Source organism: Myripristis murdjan, chromosome 3 (assembly GCF_902150065.1).
Source record: "Myripristis murdjan chromosome 3, fMyrMur1.1, whole genome shotgun sequence".
NCBI lineage: Eukaryota > Metazoa > Chordata > Actinopteri > Holocentriformes > Holocentridae > Myripristis > Myripristis murdjan.
Window position 1 is genome coordinate 3,569,906 of NC_043982.1, and position 14,402 is coordinate 3,584,307.

Sequence of the window (14,402 nt, forward strand, 5' to 3'; positions counted from 1 at the left end):
GTGTACACTCACACACACACACACACACACACACACACACTCACTCACACACACACACACACACACACACACACACACACACACACACAGACGGAAGACCACCTGTGCACCTGCACACAGGTGCTCATCTGCACCTGTGATCACATACACTCAGGGGCACCGAATATGGGGGAAAAGTTACAACAATTCCAAGGGCCCTTGCCTGACAGGGGCCCCCCAAAATACTATATATATAAATATATATATATATATATATAGATATATATAAATTTTTTTTTTTTTTTTTTTCATGGGGCCCAAAATTCCTGGCGGCACCCCTGCATACACTGTATACACACACACACACACACACACACACACACACACACACACACACACACAGACAGTATGCTGGTGTCACACATGGGATGTTTCACACACATTACAAGGCCTTGCCTGTGCTTTCGTTGCCAGCCGCTCCGTGTGCAGTGATAAGGGCGCTGCAGCGTCGGCACATCTGTTTTCTGAGTCTCTGCTGATCTTCACATCAGGAGCTCTATAAAACCCCCGCTGGCCCCGGCACGCCACTCACACTCTCCTGAGTCTCTGAGGTAAGGACCGAGTCCGTCACTCTTTCCTGTTGCAGTGGTTTGGGGGACATTTCTAGATCAGTGGTTGTCAAAGTGGGGTTCAGGGAATATTAAGAAAGACTGCCGAAAGAAGAACAAAACAAAAACAAAACAAAACAAGAAAAGTATTTGAAATTTTGCAAAAAAAAAAAAACATTAATAATTACAAGAAAACTATCCTGTATTATAGGTTTTAGGTAATATTGTTAATTAAACTTCAAGTCGATGCCATGTTACTTATTTTCCTCCCACTGTGTGATTTGCTACCTTCCTCCTCCTCCTCCTCCTCCTCCTCCTCCTCCTCCTCCTTGGCTGCAGTTGTGTTGCTGCCATGTTGGTGTTCTCCTGGTCAGTTGTGGCTCTGCTGCTGCTCTCCTCTGCCTGGGCTGAGGTAGGACACCAGCCCATCACACCGACACAGCAGCTGAGGAAAAAACTTGAGAATTTGAGAGATTAAATTCATAAATTTACTAGGAAAAAACTTGGTTATTTCTGAAATCAAAGTGGTACATTTACAAGAAAAAAACTCACAAATTTATGAGAAAAAAACGCTGAAAATTATGACATTATAAAGTCACAAATTTTTTGGTCAAGTAGTAGAAAAACTAGTTTTTTTCATATATTTGTAACATTATAATCTTAGAATATCAATTTTTTTTGTTGGAATATTACCCCTAATATGCCATCTTAAGATAGAGACATTTATGTCTCAACTAAAAAAAAAAAAGTCTAAAAGCTTTTATTCTATTTGTTATCAGGCTTTATCAGGTCCACCTGTACAGTCCAGTGCAGCAGCTCTGCCATAAATTCTACCTTTTAACAAAGTTTATAATGCTCAGTTTTTGTTGACACTGTGGAGAATGTGTCAATTTAATTCTGTGTTTATTACTGAGGTTGTAGTTTGCAGAGGTCTGCTACTGGACTGCATTATATTGAGAGGTGTTTCTGATTTTTTGTCCTACCTGTTTCTATACATTAGGTGGACAGAATAGTAGAAACAGCTGTCAGTAAAGTGCAGTCCAGTCCAACAGCAGCACTAACTATGAGCTCAGTGCCAAACATAGAAGTGAATGAACACCTCTGTTACCGTGACAACAAGACAAGCTGAGCATTATAGGCAGCAGGAGAGGAAACTTTATGGCACAACAGTTGGACTGGATTAGATTGTGCAGGTGTAGTTTACATACAGATTATGTGTTTTGAATGAACATGCATGGAATATAGTTTACTCATCAGTTTAGGCTGATATCAGTCTTAATATTATGACTTTATTATCCACATCAATCTGATGTGTGTTATTTATATTTTATTTTATATCTTAAAAAAATAAAAAGCCTATAAGCACATCTCTGCGTCTAGTGCAGCATGGCCATGGAATATTGTTTGGAATTATAGAAGAAATCTGAGGCACTCAAAAAGGAGATGAATTTAAAAGGAAACTATGATGGATTTAAAATAGACTTTCCCATTTGACCTGTCTGCTGAATGGTATAAAAATTCTGTGGAGGTTTACAACAGATAAAAGCTGATATTAAAACACATACAAGAAAATGAATAGCTAACAAAATATCAGTATTTTTTTCTTTCTTTATAATGTGTATATATATATATATGTATATATATATATATATTTATATATACATTGGTGTGTTTTCTTTTATACAGATATATTCTCATTGCTTCTCTTTTAATGGTACACATGCAAATAAAACAGAGATGTAAAATCTTCATTAGTGGAGGGACGTCTGGGGCCCTTGATTAAAATTCAACCATGAAACATGGGAAAACATCCCTGGCAGAGCAGCTGCAGGCTGATTTTCACACCCATGTTCTGATACGGCTGAGCTGCCTGGGCCGGACATCATATCTCATAACCTCAGAACAGCAAACAGCAGGAAGATTGAGGCTGAAACAGGTAGTAGCTTTTTTAGTCTAGGGCAGGGATTTTCAAACTGTGGGTCGTGACCCACTGGTGGGTCCCAGCATGGAGACAGGTGGGTCATGGAAGGCTGCATGGATGCATCTGTGTGTCACTAAGAGGATGCAAAAGGTTAAATCATGCAATGTAGCCACAGTGTCTACACCCATCAGCCACCCATAAAGGACCGTTACCCATGATGCCCTAAGAATGACAACATGGACACAATTTTAAAGCCAAGAGCAGCCGGTGTGCTGCCTTAAAACAACATAGCACACACTGAATGGAGGACAGTGTAAAACTAAATATAACACAAATAGAAATTTTGTGATAATGATGGGTATGACTGCACTGAGAGCTAAATTGCTTCATGCCTCATCACACAGTATTTAGAGGCTCTCAGGACAAATAGTTCCTCTCCACATGGGTCCTGGATGTTTGACACCCCCTGCTCGAGGCCGTCGCTTGAATTATACAAGTCCTAAAAATCCAAAGCAAACACTAAAATCCACCGAACAGGGTTGACTTGCAGTTTTTCTCTGAATGGATTTCTTTCTGCTCTTCTCTTTCATGTCACCATGGGATTCTACAGGAAGGTAAGGAAAACATTTCAAATCAAAGTCTTCTTTATTTTTTTTTTTGTCTATTTTGTACATTTTGAAATTTTTATATGCTAACAAACACAGGGAAGTAATGCTTTTAAAAGACTGTAGTTCCATGAAGAACCACTGACTACTGACAAAGATTCTTTGTTGAAGCCTGAACCACCAAGAATGATTTTGAAAAAGGTTCTTTGGAGAACTTTTTGGTTAGAGTTTGTAGAAGAACCATTTCTTACATGAGGTTTCTTAGAAAGTTCTTCACCTTAAAGAACTGTTTCATAGGCCTCTGAGGCACCTTTGGGGACACTTTAAAGAAATGATTCTTTAAAGAACGGTGGTCGCAAAGAACTTTTCTTTTCTTTGTCTGAAGCCGTACCGTTTCTCTTCTTTAAAGACACACGGTCTGAAAGGTTCTTTGTGGAACCAGAAAGAGAGGCCATTTTCAGGTCCAGCAGGGCATTTAATTTTCTGCTTGTGTGTCTCCAAAGATTCTATTTCATCTTTCTACATTTTGTTTCTCCTGTTCTATGTGCTACCTCTAAAAGAGACCTATTGTCTTTCTCTCAAATTTCTGCTTTTATTGCGTCTGTATTTCTATGTATTACTTAACCATCTACTACTGTAAAGACACATTTTCACCACATTTTTTATTTTAATGTTGTTTTTTTTAATTTTGTACTGACTAAACTGAATTTCTTATATGTGCAAATATGCCAATAAAAAATGATACTAATGCAACTATCCAGAGAGATGATGCATATTTCAAATGTGATGTGTTGTGCAGATGTTGCTGCCGTAGAGGAGGACACATCCAGTGAGCTGTCAGTGGGGGAGCTGCTGGAGCGAGCCAACAGGGACCTCAGTGAGTGCGACCCCTCTGATCAATTATCATCCTGATCATAACATACACTGATCTGAATGCACTGTAAAAGTAAAAGGATGCTTTATCTGTGTGACTGCCAACAAGTAAAACAACGTATTTGTTAATGTCAGTGTCTTTGTTAGCCTGTAAATGGGATATTGTCCTTCCATTAACACTTGCAATCCTGAAAGGAATTCCATTTTTTTTTAAACATACTTTTCCAAAATTGCAACTTTGGCTGATGGAGATGAAAGTCATTCATTCATTCATTCATTCATTCATGCATTCATTTATATTTGGTCATAAAACACATTGTTGCAATTTTTAAATACCTTTTAAAAATTTGTTTTGCTTTTTTTTAAAAAAAAATAAATAAATAAATAAATAAAAAAAAATATATATATATATAATTTGTAACATTTGTAACATTAACATTTAAAGTGGGTTCTACATATATTTCATACTTATTTATTCTTTTTTGTAGACAAGACTTTACACTTTCAAAATAATAATAATAATAATAATTTGTCTTCACAGGCCAAAGTAGCAATGTTTTAAATCTTTTTGAAAAGAAATGCAGGAATTTATGATTAGATTGATTGATTACATTGTGTTATTGTATTATGTTATGTCATCACTGGTTGTAATGGGGCGATCCTTGCTACACCAGTTATCATGCAGGTTGTTGTACATGCAGAGCTCTAGCACCTGAGGGGCTGAGTGCTGATTCTGACGCTCTTCATTATGACAAAAGCAAAATCCTGCAATGATTTTCTTATCAGTAAAAACTGATAACTGACAATTTACAACCTACAATCCTGTGTTGCTCTTGCAGCCCCTGACTTCGATGAGCCCGCCCTGATCGGAGGAGACATCGCTGTCAACTCTGAGCTGGACAGGAACGCTGACCCCTGCACCTCCCGTGGCTGCCTGTGGGGGAAGTGGACCGATGGGAACGTCTACATTCCTTACTACATCACCAACCACTTCTGTACGCAGGATTTATCACAAAACAACAGCATCACTCCACAACTATTTCCTGACTTTGTCCACCATCCTTTGTACTGAAGAGATTGTTTATGCCGGCATGGCAGTCATGTCAGTGTGAAGCCTTTTTAACACACACACACACACACACACACACACACTCCCCAAAACTAACCTAACATGCCTAAATGCACCAAGTTGCTGCCAAGTGATTGGATGATTAGATATTTGCAGTTGAACAGGTGGACCTAATAAAGCAGCCAGTTAATGTATATATTATGGTTAACATGTATAAGATACTATAAAATAAAAGCCTGCCCATGCATTTCACAGGTCTCAACGGGGTTAAGAGTTGGAATATGCTTTTGAACAAATGTCCAACATGTGTGCTTTGTCCTGCCAGCCTCCCGTGAGAAGGCCATCATCACCCGCGGCCTGGAGTCCTTCTCCTCCGTCTCCTGCATCCGCTTCAGGCCCAGCCGCAGCTCCGACCGCGACTGGCTGAGCATCGAGTCCCAGAGCGGGTAGGACACTGGCTGACGTCAGCTGCACCAACCAATCAGCTGACGGGCCCACAAGGCAGATCGGACCCTACATCTAGGGCCCGCCTTCCTCAGTGTAGGGCCCCCGCAAACGATCAGATTATTTTTGAGAACTCATATAATCCTTTGAAACCTGAGCAAATTCACCTAGTTTCTGTCAGAGACACATGATCTTTAAAAAAAAAAAAAAAAAAAAAAAAAAAGGTTAAAAAATGACCAGAAAATTTAATCAGATAGAGATGATTCAAAGAAAATTGTTACAATATTAGCCCATAAATGACCAGAAAATTAAATGTCAGACAGGTTATTCATGTTTTGGATTTGATCTATTCATATTAACCTCCTGAGACCCAGAAATTTTTTTTTAATGATTTTCATGTTTTTTATTATTATTATTTTTTAAGGTTTGAGGTGGTAATGAACACATTTCAAAGATTTGTTTTTTCAAAATTCGACTTTATTAGAATTTTACAGAATGTCCCCTGTAGAGGACATTCTGTAATTATTATTATTATTAGTAGTACAAATCTAATGTCCTCTACAGAGGACAAAAATGAATAGCCGGGTCTCGGGAGGTTAAAACACATGGGCCCTCAAATGATTTTTTTTGCCTGTATAGCTCCCAGATGTGCAGCCAAGGCAGTACATGTCCCTGACTGCAGACAGGAGGAACTGATTAGAAGACTTCAGTTCACTGACTGAATACTGCAGCTATCAGCCTGAAATGTGTTTCATGTCAGTTTATGTCCATCAGCGAAACAAAACGAGTGTTGTGTATGTGTCTCCAGCTGCTACTCCTACGTGGGCCGTCAAGGTGGGAAGCAGGTCGTGTCTCTGAGCCGTCAGGGCTGCTTGTACCACAGCACCGTCCAGCACGAGCTGCTCCACGCCCTGGGCTTCAACCACGAGCAGACCCGCTCCGACCGCGACAGCTACATCAGGGTGTACTGGGAGAACATCATCGATGGTTCGACCTACAAGTTGTTTCTGATGCCACAGGGTCTCAGTGTCAGCATCTCTTAGCTCTGCCTTTAAGGAACGTCTGTAGAACTTCAGTTTCATACCTCATTGAGTTTTCTCTCATCTTCTCAGATATGAAGTACAACTTCAACAAGATTAACACTCTGAACCAGGGAACTCCCTATGACTACAACTCTGTGATGCAGTACGAGAGGTGCGGATAAGTTGACCCAGTGTGGGCCCATGTTATGCTAACAGCATCTTGGTGGAGTCAACCCCAAGATCGACCATCAGCGCAAACTCATTCTTTATCAAACTGATGCACGGCAGCATCAGGACATTCAAACCAAACTTGTTGACCTGTGCCGTGTGTCATGTCGTCTCCAGATACGCCTTCTCCAAGAACAACCGCCCCACCATGGTGCCCATTCCCAACAGCAACGTGGCCCTGGGCAAGGCCACCCAGATGAGCCGCAATGACATCGACAGGCTGAACAGGCTCTACAAGTGCTGTGAGTACACTGTGGTCCGCCTGGACTCCCACAACAGCATTCAAACACACAGACTGAGTCACAGTCACAGAGCCCTGCAGCTGAGAACCATACATTTGCTTTGACTTTTCATCTGAGTGTTGACTTCACACCTTAAAGCAGCGGTTCCCAAATGTTTTTTTCACTAATGTAGTCCCGCTGACATATTTTTCAGCCCAGTACCCCATGACCAGTGAAAAAAAAAGGTAGAAAAAAGCCTATATAGAGATCCAGTCAGCTCCATCAGTGTGGGAAACATCCACCTGATACTGAGGATAGTTGTTTTTGCTTCTTTTTCTCTTCTTCCTCCTTGTTGTATCGCTGCTACCTTTCAACCACTAATTCCATTTTCTTGATTTTGGCCTCGTCTTCCCGGTCATAGTCAACAAACATCCTCGCTCAACGACCACGGTAGCAGATTTAAACCACAAACACACACATCTGATACCTGTGGGAAACCTGGAGGGAAAACTGAATACAAAACGCAAAATGTGCTTTATCAAACTTACATTTACATTTTTTTTATAGAACATATACACCACAGGCTAATTATTTTAGGAATTAAGCATGACTGAAATGACATTTTTAAATTAACATTTTTAAAAAATTTCATGTACCCCCTGCAGTACTCCAACATACCCCTATGGGTAGGTTGCAAGAAAAGTAATTTATATTTGCAAGTAAAAGACCACATGGCAATAACATGGTATTGCTTCATCAGGCTTGCTCTGTAGGAAACTGATCACAGGATATACTTTCTACATCATTTATGAAGTATATGAGTCTTTTTTCTTATTGACGTAATTTTCTAATGTGGTAATTTTATAATATTATTGAGGTCTCTTTAATCTTTGGAGTAAAGTTATTAAGCGCTTGTCAGTCAACTGATAAATTTTCTGTGTAACACATTAAGCATGCAGGGCCCTACTGATGCACATATTTTTTGTCTGTGGATGTACTTTATATGTAAGGTGGGTGTTTCGATCCCAAATTCTAATTTGCAAATTGAGGGATCTTGATTTTATGTTGTCAAACCTTTAACACCCCCAGATGGCTTGCAAAATGGTTTGTTGCTGATGTAAAATGTGGCAAATGGACCAAACATTCAAAATCACGGGTGTGGACCTTTAACAGGACTCAGAGTTGTCCTCATGAATTGTTCGATTTGGGGTAATTAACGTTCATTTACCTCACTGGAATGATTCATATGTTGTTCTGTAAACATCAGCAAGACCCATTTTTTTGCACTGGCCTTCCAACAAGGTTGTGTTTATCCTCGGCAGAAACTGCACGTGACCTTTGACCTGACTTCCTGCTGACATCGGAGCGTGCTGGTGAAGAAGACGGGAAAGCCAGAATTAAAGGATTTGGAATCGGGTTGTCCAACAACAATAAACCTGATCAAAAGCATAAAAAGGCTCGTCTCAGTATGATTCTCTGATGATTGTGGTTTTATGAAAAGATATCCCGGTTTGAAAAGACCTTTGAAAAGAACATCAATATAAAATGTGGATTTGTTAAGTGTTGTTACAAATATCATGTAGCAAGAATATTGTAATGTATTTTAATATAACTAAGAACATTTAAATCAATCAATAATTTCAACTGTTTGATGGCAGCTTTTCAAGATCAGACATTCTGGAACAGATGTTAGGTGAGCTGGTCTGGGCTCTCAGCTGGATGCTGATTCAGAAAACACATCGTCAGACGACACTGAAGTGCACATTCCCGTCTTGCTAGTCAGCTCACACTGGCAGTCAACATGCTAAAGGCAGATCAAGGTGACGGATGATGAAGTTACACTTATTTGTAAACACTCACACATATTTAGGACCATATTTGTAACTACTTTGTAGCATAAATGTAGGAATGATAATCTATTATGAATTCCTTATGAGTCATTGTTAACTATAATGAAGGGCTGCTGATGGTACATTCCAAAGAGGGTTGTGCACGAGACTGAGCAGAGGCGAGGAAATGACACTATAAATGGTGATAATAATGCATCACGTGTAGTTGTGACATTATCAGGACAATAAACAATTCCATTATTCCATCCTTTAGATGTTTTGAAAAATTGGTAAAATGTCCTCCATGACCTCCACAAATTAAAAAAAAAAAAAAAGTCTGTTTGCATAGCCATTAATGGGCACCTCAGAATACTCCCAAGTGATTTTTTTTTGTTTATGACCACTATAGCACCATTATGTGAAACTATAAGACAATAGCAACTTGCCTTGAATTCTTTCAAAATTTATTTTTTCTGGTGGATGATCTTTTAACACTCAGGAGGTTGTTTATCTGCTTTGACCAAAGAGAAAGAAAAAACAAACATATGAAAAGTTGCATGTGAAAACGGCTCTTGTTGTCATGCTCAGAGTGGATCTCAGTCTCAGTCAAAGTCTTGATCATCATCAATATCCGCTGTCCTTCAGTTTCTGCTCCACTTTGTCAGCAGTGAGGTTGTGCTGGCAGGCTCTCAGGGCTTTAATGAGCTCCTCTGCGCTGGCCTGCGCTGCCTGGCTCCTCCTCCACTGCTTCAGCAGCTCCCGCACCGTCTCCTCCAGGTCTCTGGGATGCTTCTCCGAGATGGACTCCAGCTTGGCCTCAGTCAGACGCAGTTTGCGGCCCAGCTGACGCCACGCCCTCCCGATGTTGTCCACGATCACCTCTGTGGCGATGTCCAGCTTGGCTAGGAGAGGAGAAATTTAGAGTTTAGACCTGAGCTGTGCATCATAAAAAAAAAATTTCTTACGGTGCAAAAACAGAGCAAAACCTACAGAGCCCCTGAAAGGTCATGGCCAGATTTTTTTTTGGTATTACCTCATTAACTGTAGGAAAACTACCAGCAGGCATCAGCAGTGAAAAAGGGAACAATGTTTATGAACCATGTTGCATAGTGAAGGAGGACACTTTCATTTTTGCCTCATACAGGGTGTTTGCACGCATTAGAGAGCTACATTTTATGTTTTTTTTTTGTTTTTTTTAAACCAAACTACAAGCCTGATTTTTGAACAACCATTTTATTTATTTATTTATTTTTCAAATGAGCTTAAGTGTTGCAGGTAAGTATAAAAGTAAGTTCTATACATTCGGTTCAGAGGTCTGTTTTTGGTAGGAGTATGTAGAACTGAAATCTCATTATATCAGTTTTCTTTAAGTTAGATGGCAAAATGCTACTGTAATAAATCAAACCATTACTTTTTTCCCCACAGAACTCAGGACAGGGCAGTTCATGAATTGTCTTGGATTTCTCCCTACAGTATAACTGGAAAGTAAAAAATCAGCTGGATTCATCTACAGGAAGTATTTTCACAAGAGGTGATGTGTCAGTAGAAAGGTAAGTGTTAGCCTCAGTGGTAGACCTTGGAGTGTTTTCATGTAGAAGAACTTCACATTTTTCACAAAAATAAATGGAGAAATGGAATTAGACAAAATCTTTTTGCGGAATTGAGGACCTCATAAATTCAAATTTAATACTATTTAATGAAATTTCTGGCCTGATATTTAGAAAAATTTAAAAATGAAAAGAAAATTGTGATTAAATTATTTAGTTAACTTACTCCAGGGTTCTGTTGTACCTAGACTCTCACACTTTAGGAGACATTCATTCATTATTCATTATTAATGAGCCACTGAATGCTTACTGGTTGGAGTTAACTTTTTTTTTTGGTAATAATTTTGAAAATGATTTAACAGATATCCAACAAATGCAAACACACTGATGTCCAATTCATTCAGCATCCTCTGAAACAGGATTTAAACCTAAGACTCTATTTTGACACTACTACTGATACTACTATTCATAATAATACACATGTATGTGTGTGAGAAATCATTTCAAAATATCTCACTGGTATCCAGGTTAAGATGTTATTGGCATCTGCACCAAACAGACATATCATCATCTTTTTTGACACATGCTCAATTTCTTATTTCTGTTTTTATTGTTGTAATATTTTGTAGGCGTAATGCATATATTTAAACAAAATTCACATACATACACATTTTAACAATTTTATAGATCATTTATTCAAGTTATACATACTTTTTTTATTCCAAGGCACATATTTCTATGTTATTAATTACTTTTTCTCTTTCTTATTTAATTCTTCTTTTGAAAATCAGAGCATCTGCAACTGACTCAATTCCCCCTCAATCAAGTATTTCTGATTCTTATTGTTATAAACAGCGCCCCCTGGCGGTTGGGCCGGGTGGTGCCGCCGCCTCAGAAGTTCCTCATACAGTACCTCTCTCCGTCTCGCTGGGCTGGTTGTCGCTGGGTTCCGCCAGATGCTCAGTGTCATAGTTGTCTAACTTGGTCGCCAGGTCTTGACGGTGAACTTGTTTGAGAAGGCCGGACAAAAACGTGGTGTTGTCCTCTCCCAGCTCGCCTCTTTCCGTCAGCGCTTCGAAAAGTTTGTAGCCGGTGTCCAGCTTCTCTTTGCGGTTCTTCCCGATTTTTTCACACAGAAACTTCATTTGCTCCAGCTGCTCCCGGGTCAGCGCGATGGAGATCTGCAGTAACACGGCCTGAAACTGCGACGAAGTCATTTCTGCGATGACGGTCGGCGACCTGCCTGCTTCTAGGAACTAGGAACTACGTCGACCTTTTTGCTTTCACTTCAGCTCTCTGCCAGGATTGTCGCTGTTTCACAATCACACGGTCCACAGCCACACCTCCACCTGAGCGGGGAGACACTTGGTGCATCCTCTGGCTTCAGGGACTGCTCTCCCAGCCCCACTGAGTGCGAACTCCAGTAGCCAAACTCCATTCAAAAAGTCGACATTTTCATGTTTACTTGCGTGTCGGCAAAAGTACACATACGCCAGTACCTGACCTCAGACTTTTTACACATCTGTAAGGTGTTCAGTTAATTCGGCATGTATATGATCCACCAAGTAGCTTTGTATTTCAATAAATATTAACTTTTATCACGAGTTTGCCAATTGTAACACCGCATAGAGGTAGGTAGGATACATTCTTACAAGTTGAGATGTTAGTAATGCAAATTTCTGCTCGTTTTTTTTTTTTTTTTTTAATCATGCCGAATTAAGGGTAGCTCTCAGAGTTAGAGAAGCTCTTGAGTCATACTTAATGAGGGACTTAACCACTGCTGACACTCCATAAGAAATGGCCAGGGATCTCAATCCTTTCCTGTCACGGTCTCTCATCAGTCACACGTCTGCTAGACTGCTGCTGTGCAGAGCCTCTGACAAAAAAAAAAAACAACCTATAGCTGAGTAGCCCAGAATTTATACTAAATGGATTCCACCTTCATCATGCTTTTTTTTTTTTTTTGGACTGAAAAGCCACCTTGCATAACGCGTGGCATGCTGTCTCTTGTCAAGCTGTTTTCAGTTTGTTTTAATCATGGGATGTTTCTGCGACGGTGTAGGGAGGTGTAGAGCCATTGTAGGGAGAGAAACAACATAAGAATAACTATTTTTTGAGTTTTTGTCTCATAAATTTGTGACTTTAGAATATCAGAATTTTCCATTTTTTCCCTCACAAATTAGTTTTTTTTCTCGTAAATTTACCACAGAGGAATCTATCTATCTATTTATCTATATGAAGATATATATTCATATATCTCCATATAGATAGATGCATATTAGTGGTATATAGTTTCTTGAACTTCATTTTACAGCAAAAAGTACTGTGCATAAACCTTTGATTTAAGTATTTTGTAAATCATAGAACATTTTAATATCAGATAACATAGTGTTTTATTGTAACTACAATTACAACATGGCAACAGATGGAAAGAGAAGGACATGTCATGAGGGACATCAAAGGAATGGCTTCAGATTTGCTTCTGACATCAGGTTATCAAAGCTCTCCAGGAGAGTGTCCTGGCTAAAACAGGCTGTGAGGCCTCATGGCACATCATCTGTCACTGAATATCAATACCAATCCTACAAATACAATATTAACAGTATTAAGAATGGATAAAAAAAGTCTCCACAGTTCACTAAATTAAATGTGCAGTTTGTTTGTTTTTTTTGCTCCAAAGATTAGAGCAAGTCATATCCCTGTAAAAAGTCAAATCCCTTGTCATATCTGCTCCAGATAACAAAATGTCTTTGTGGGTGGTAAAATGTAGGCTCTTGTCCCAGGCGTCCTCCAAGATATAACGAAACAGGTCCATAATGATGCGTTCCAGTACATTAGATGAGAGAAATACAATTAAGACAGTTAGATATAGCATATCACTATTGCCATGTGAAAACATTGTAATAATTTTGGTGCTTTTATCCTTTCCACATGAGCTGAATTTCTTGGTCCTCTGTGAGCTGAGAAAATTCTCCAACCTCGTCAGCTGTGGAACATTTTCAAAAACCCATCAGACGATTTGAAGTCCCCATGAAATGACCTCGCATGACATCTACTTCCCCCTCAGATAGCGACATCACTGTGCACTAGTGGGTGTGACTTAAAATTTCAACCAATAACGCCTTTACAATCCACTTGTCCCTGCAAATCAAACTGTTTCTCCCAAACTGAGATCCTGCTGGTTTGCACTTGTGAATGCACTATGTAGTGCTCAAACATCCTGTTTCAACAGGAAGTACATAAAGTCAAGAAAGAGTGCATCCATTTCATGGGGTCTTTTAAAAAATGCAGTGCCATCGAGTGAGAAGCAATGCAGTTTTTCTCCTCAAAAAGTTGACATTTCGGAGACCAATTTTCACCTGACAACACAGATATATCATAAAAATCTAAATGGTATCAATACATTCTAAAAGTCTGGGGTGAGGGTCATAACCTGTGGTCACTCTATATATACAGCTCGGTCAGTAAAGGGGCAGGGGCTGTAACATTCATAACTAAACTCTAGGCATTCACTGAATGTAAGACTGTACATTTTAATGACATCTACAATTAGGGTTTCCAAAGTGATATCCAGTCACCTCAGTATACGCGGTACATTTTTGCAGTTTAAAATATACTCAAAAAAATATGAAAAATGATTCAGTCTTTGTGCTTGAATATTAAGATAACTGCAGCTTCAGTACAATGTCAAAGGTTTATAAAGTTAGTAAGGCAGTTTTAGTAAAAATATTGATCAAGTGTTACCTTTGGGTTAGACTACTGGTCTGAGCGTCACATTTGATATGAAAATCACTAACTGGAAATACTTCAAAGAGCCGGTGGCAGACTACATGGTGGACAAGTGGGCTTGTGATCGGTCACCACTTCACATCCTTGCAGCAGCTGGGAGAGTATGAACTGTTAAACAGCTGCTGCTGAGCTGCCCTCGAGCATGGCACTGCTGCCATGTTCCAGAGATGTCGGTAAGTCGCAGATTCCAAAGCCTTTTGAAGTTGCAGTTACATGCAGGAAAATCTGGTATGCACTACTGATGCTGCACAGCGTTGTAATGTTTAT

The 14,402-nt window shown here is 39.5% G+C and overlaps 2 protein-coding genes across 2 annotated transcripts; one reads left to right on the top strand and one right to left on the bottom strand.

Annotated features, from left to right (window-relative positions):
• Positions 1–936: 936 nt before the first annotated feature.
• LOC115380469 (high choriolytic enzyme 1-like) lies at positions 937–7,095 on the top strand. The gene is made up of 8 exons (XM_030081682.1): positions 937–999; positions 3,119–3,122; positions 3,913–3,990; positions 4,826–4,981; positions 5,381–5,501; positions 6,308–6,486; positions 6,612–6,693; positions 6,867–7,095. Exons 1-8 carry the CDS (start codon positions 940–942, stop codon positions 7,093–7,095), a joined length of 909 nt encoding a protein of 302 aa, XP_029937542.1. The 5' UTR covers positions 937–939.
• Positions 7,096–9,246: 2,151 nt separating this feature from the next.
• On the bottom strand, positions 9,247–11,749 carry fadd (Fas (tnfrsf6)-associated via death domain). The gene is made up of 2 exons (XM_030045499.1): positions 11,260–11,749; positions 9,247–9,701 (listed from the first exon to the last, which is right to left on the bottom strand). Exons 1-2 carry the CDS (start codon positions 11,561–11,563, stop codon positions 9,424–9,426), a joined length of 582 nt encoding a protein of 193 aa, XP_029901359.1. The 5' UTR covers positions 11,564–11,749; the 3' UTR covers positions 9,247–9,423.
• Between the last annotated feature and the right edge of the window lie 2,653 nt (positions 11,750–14,402).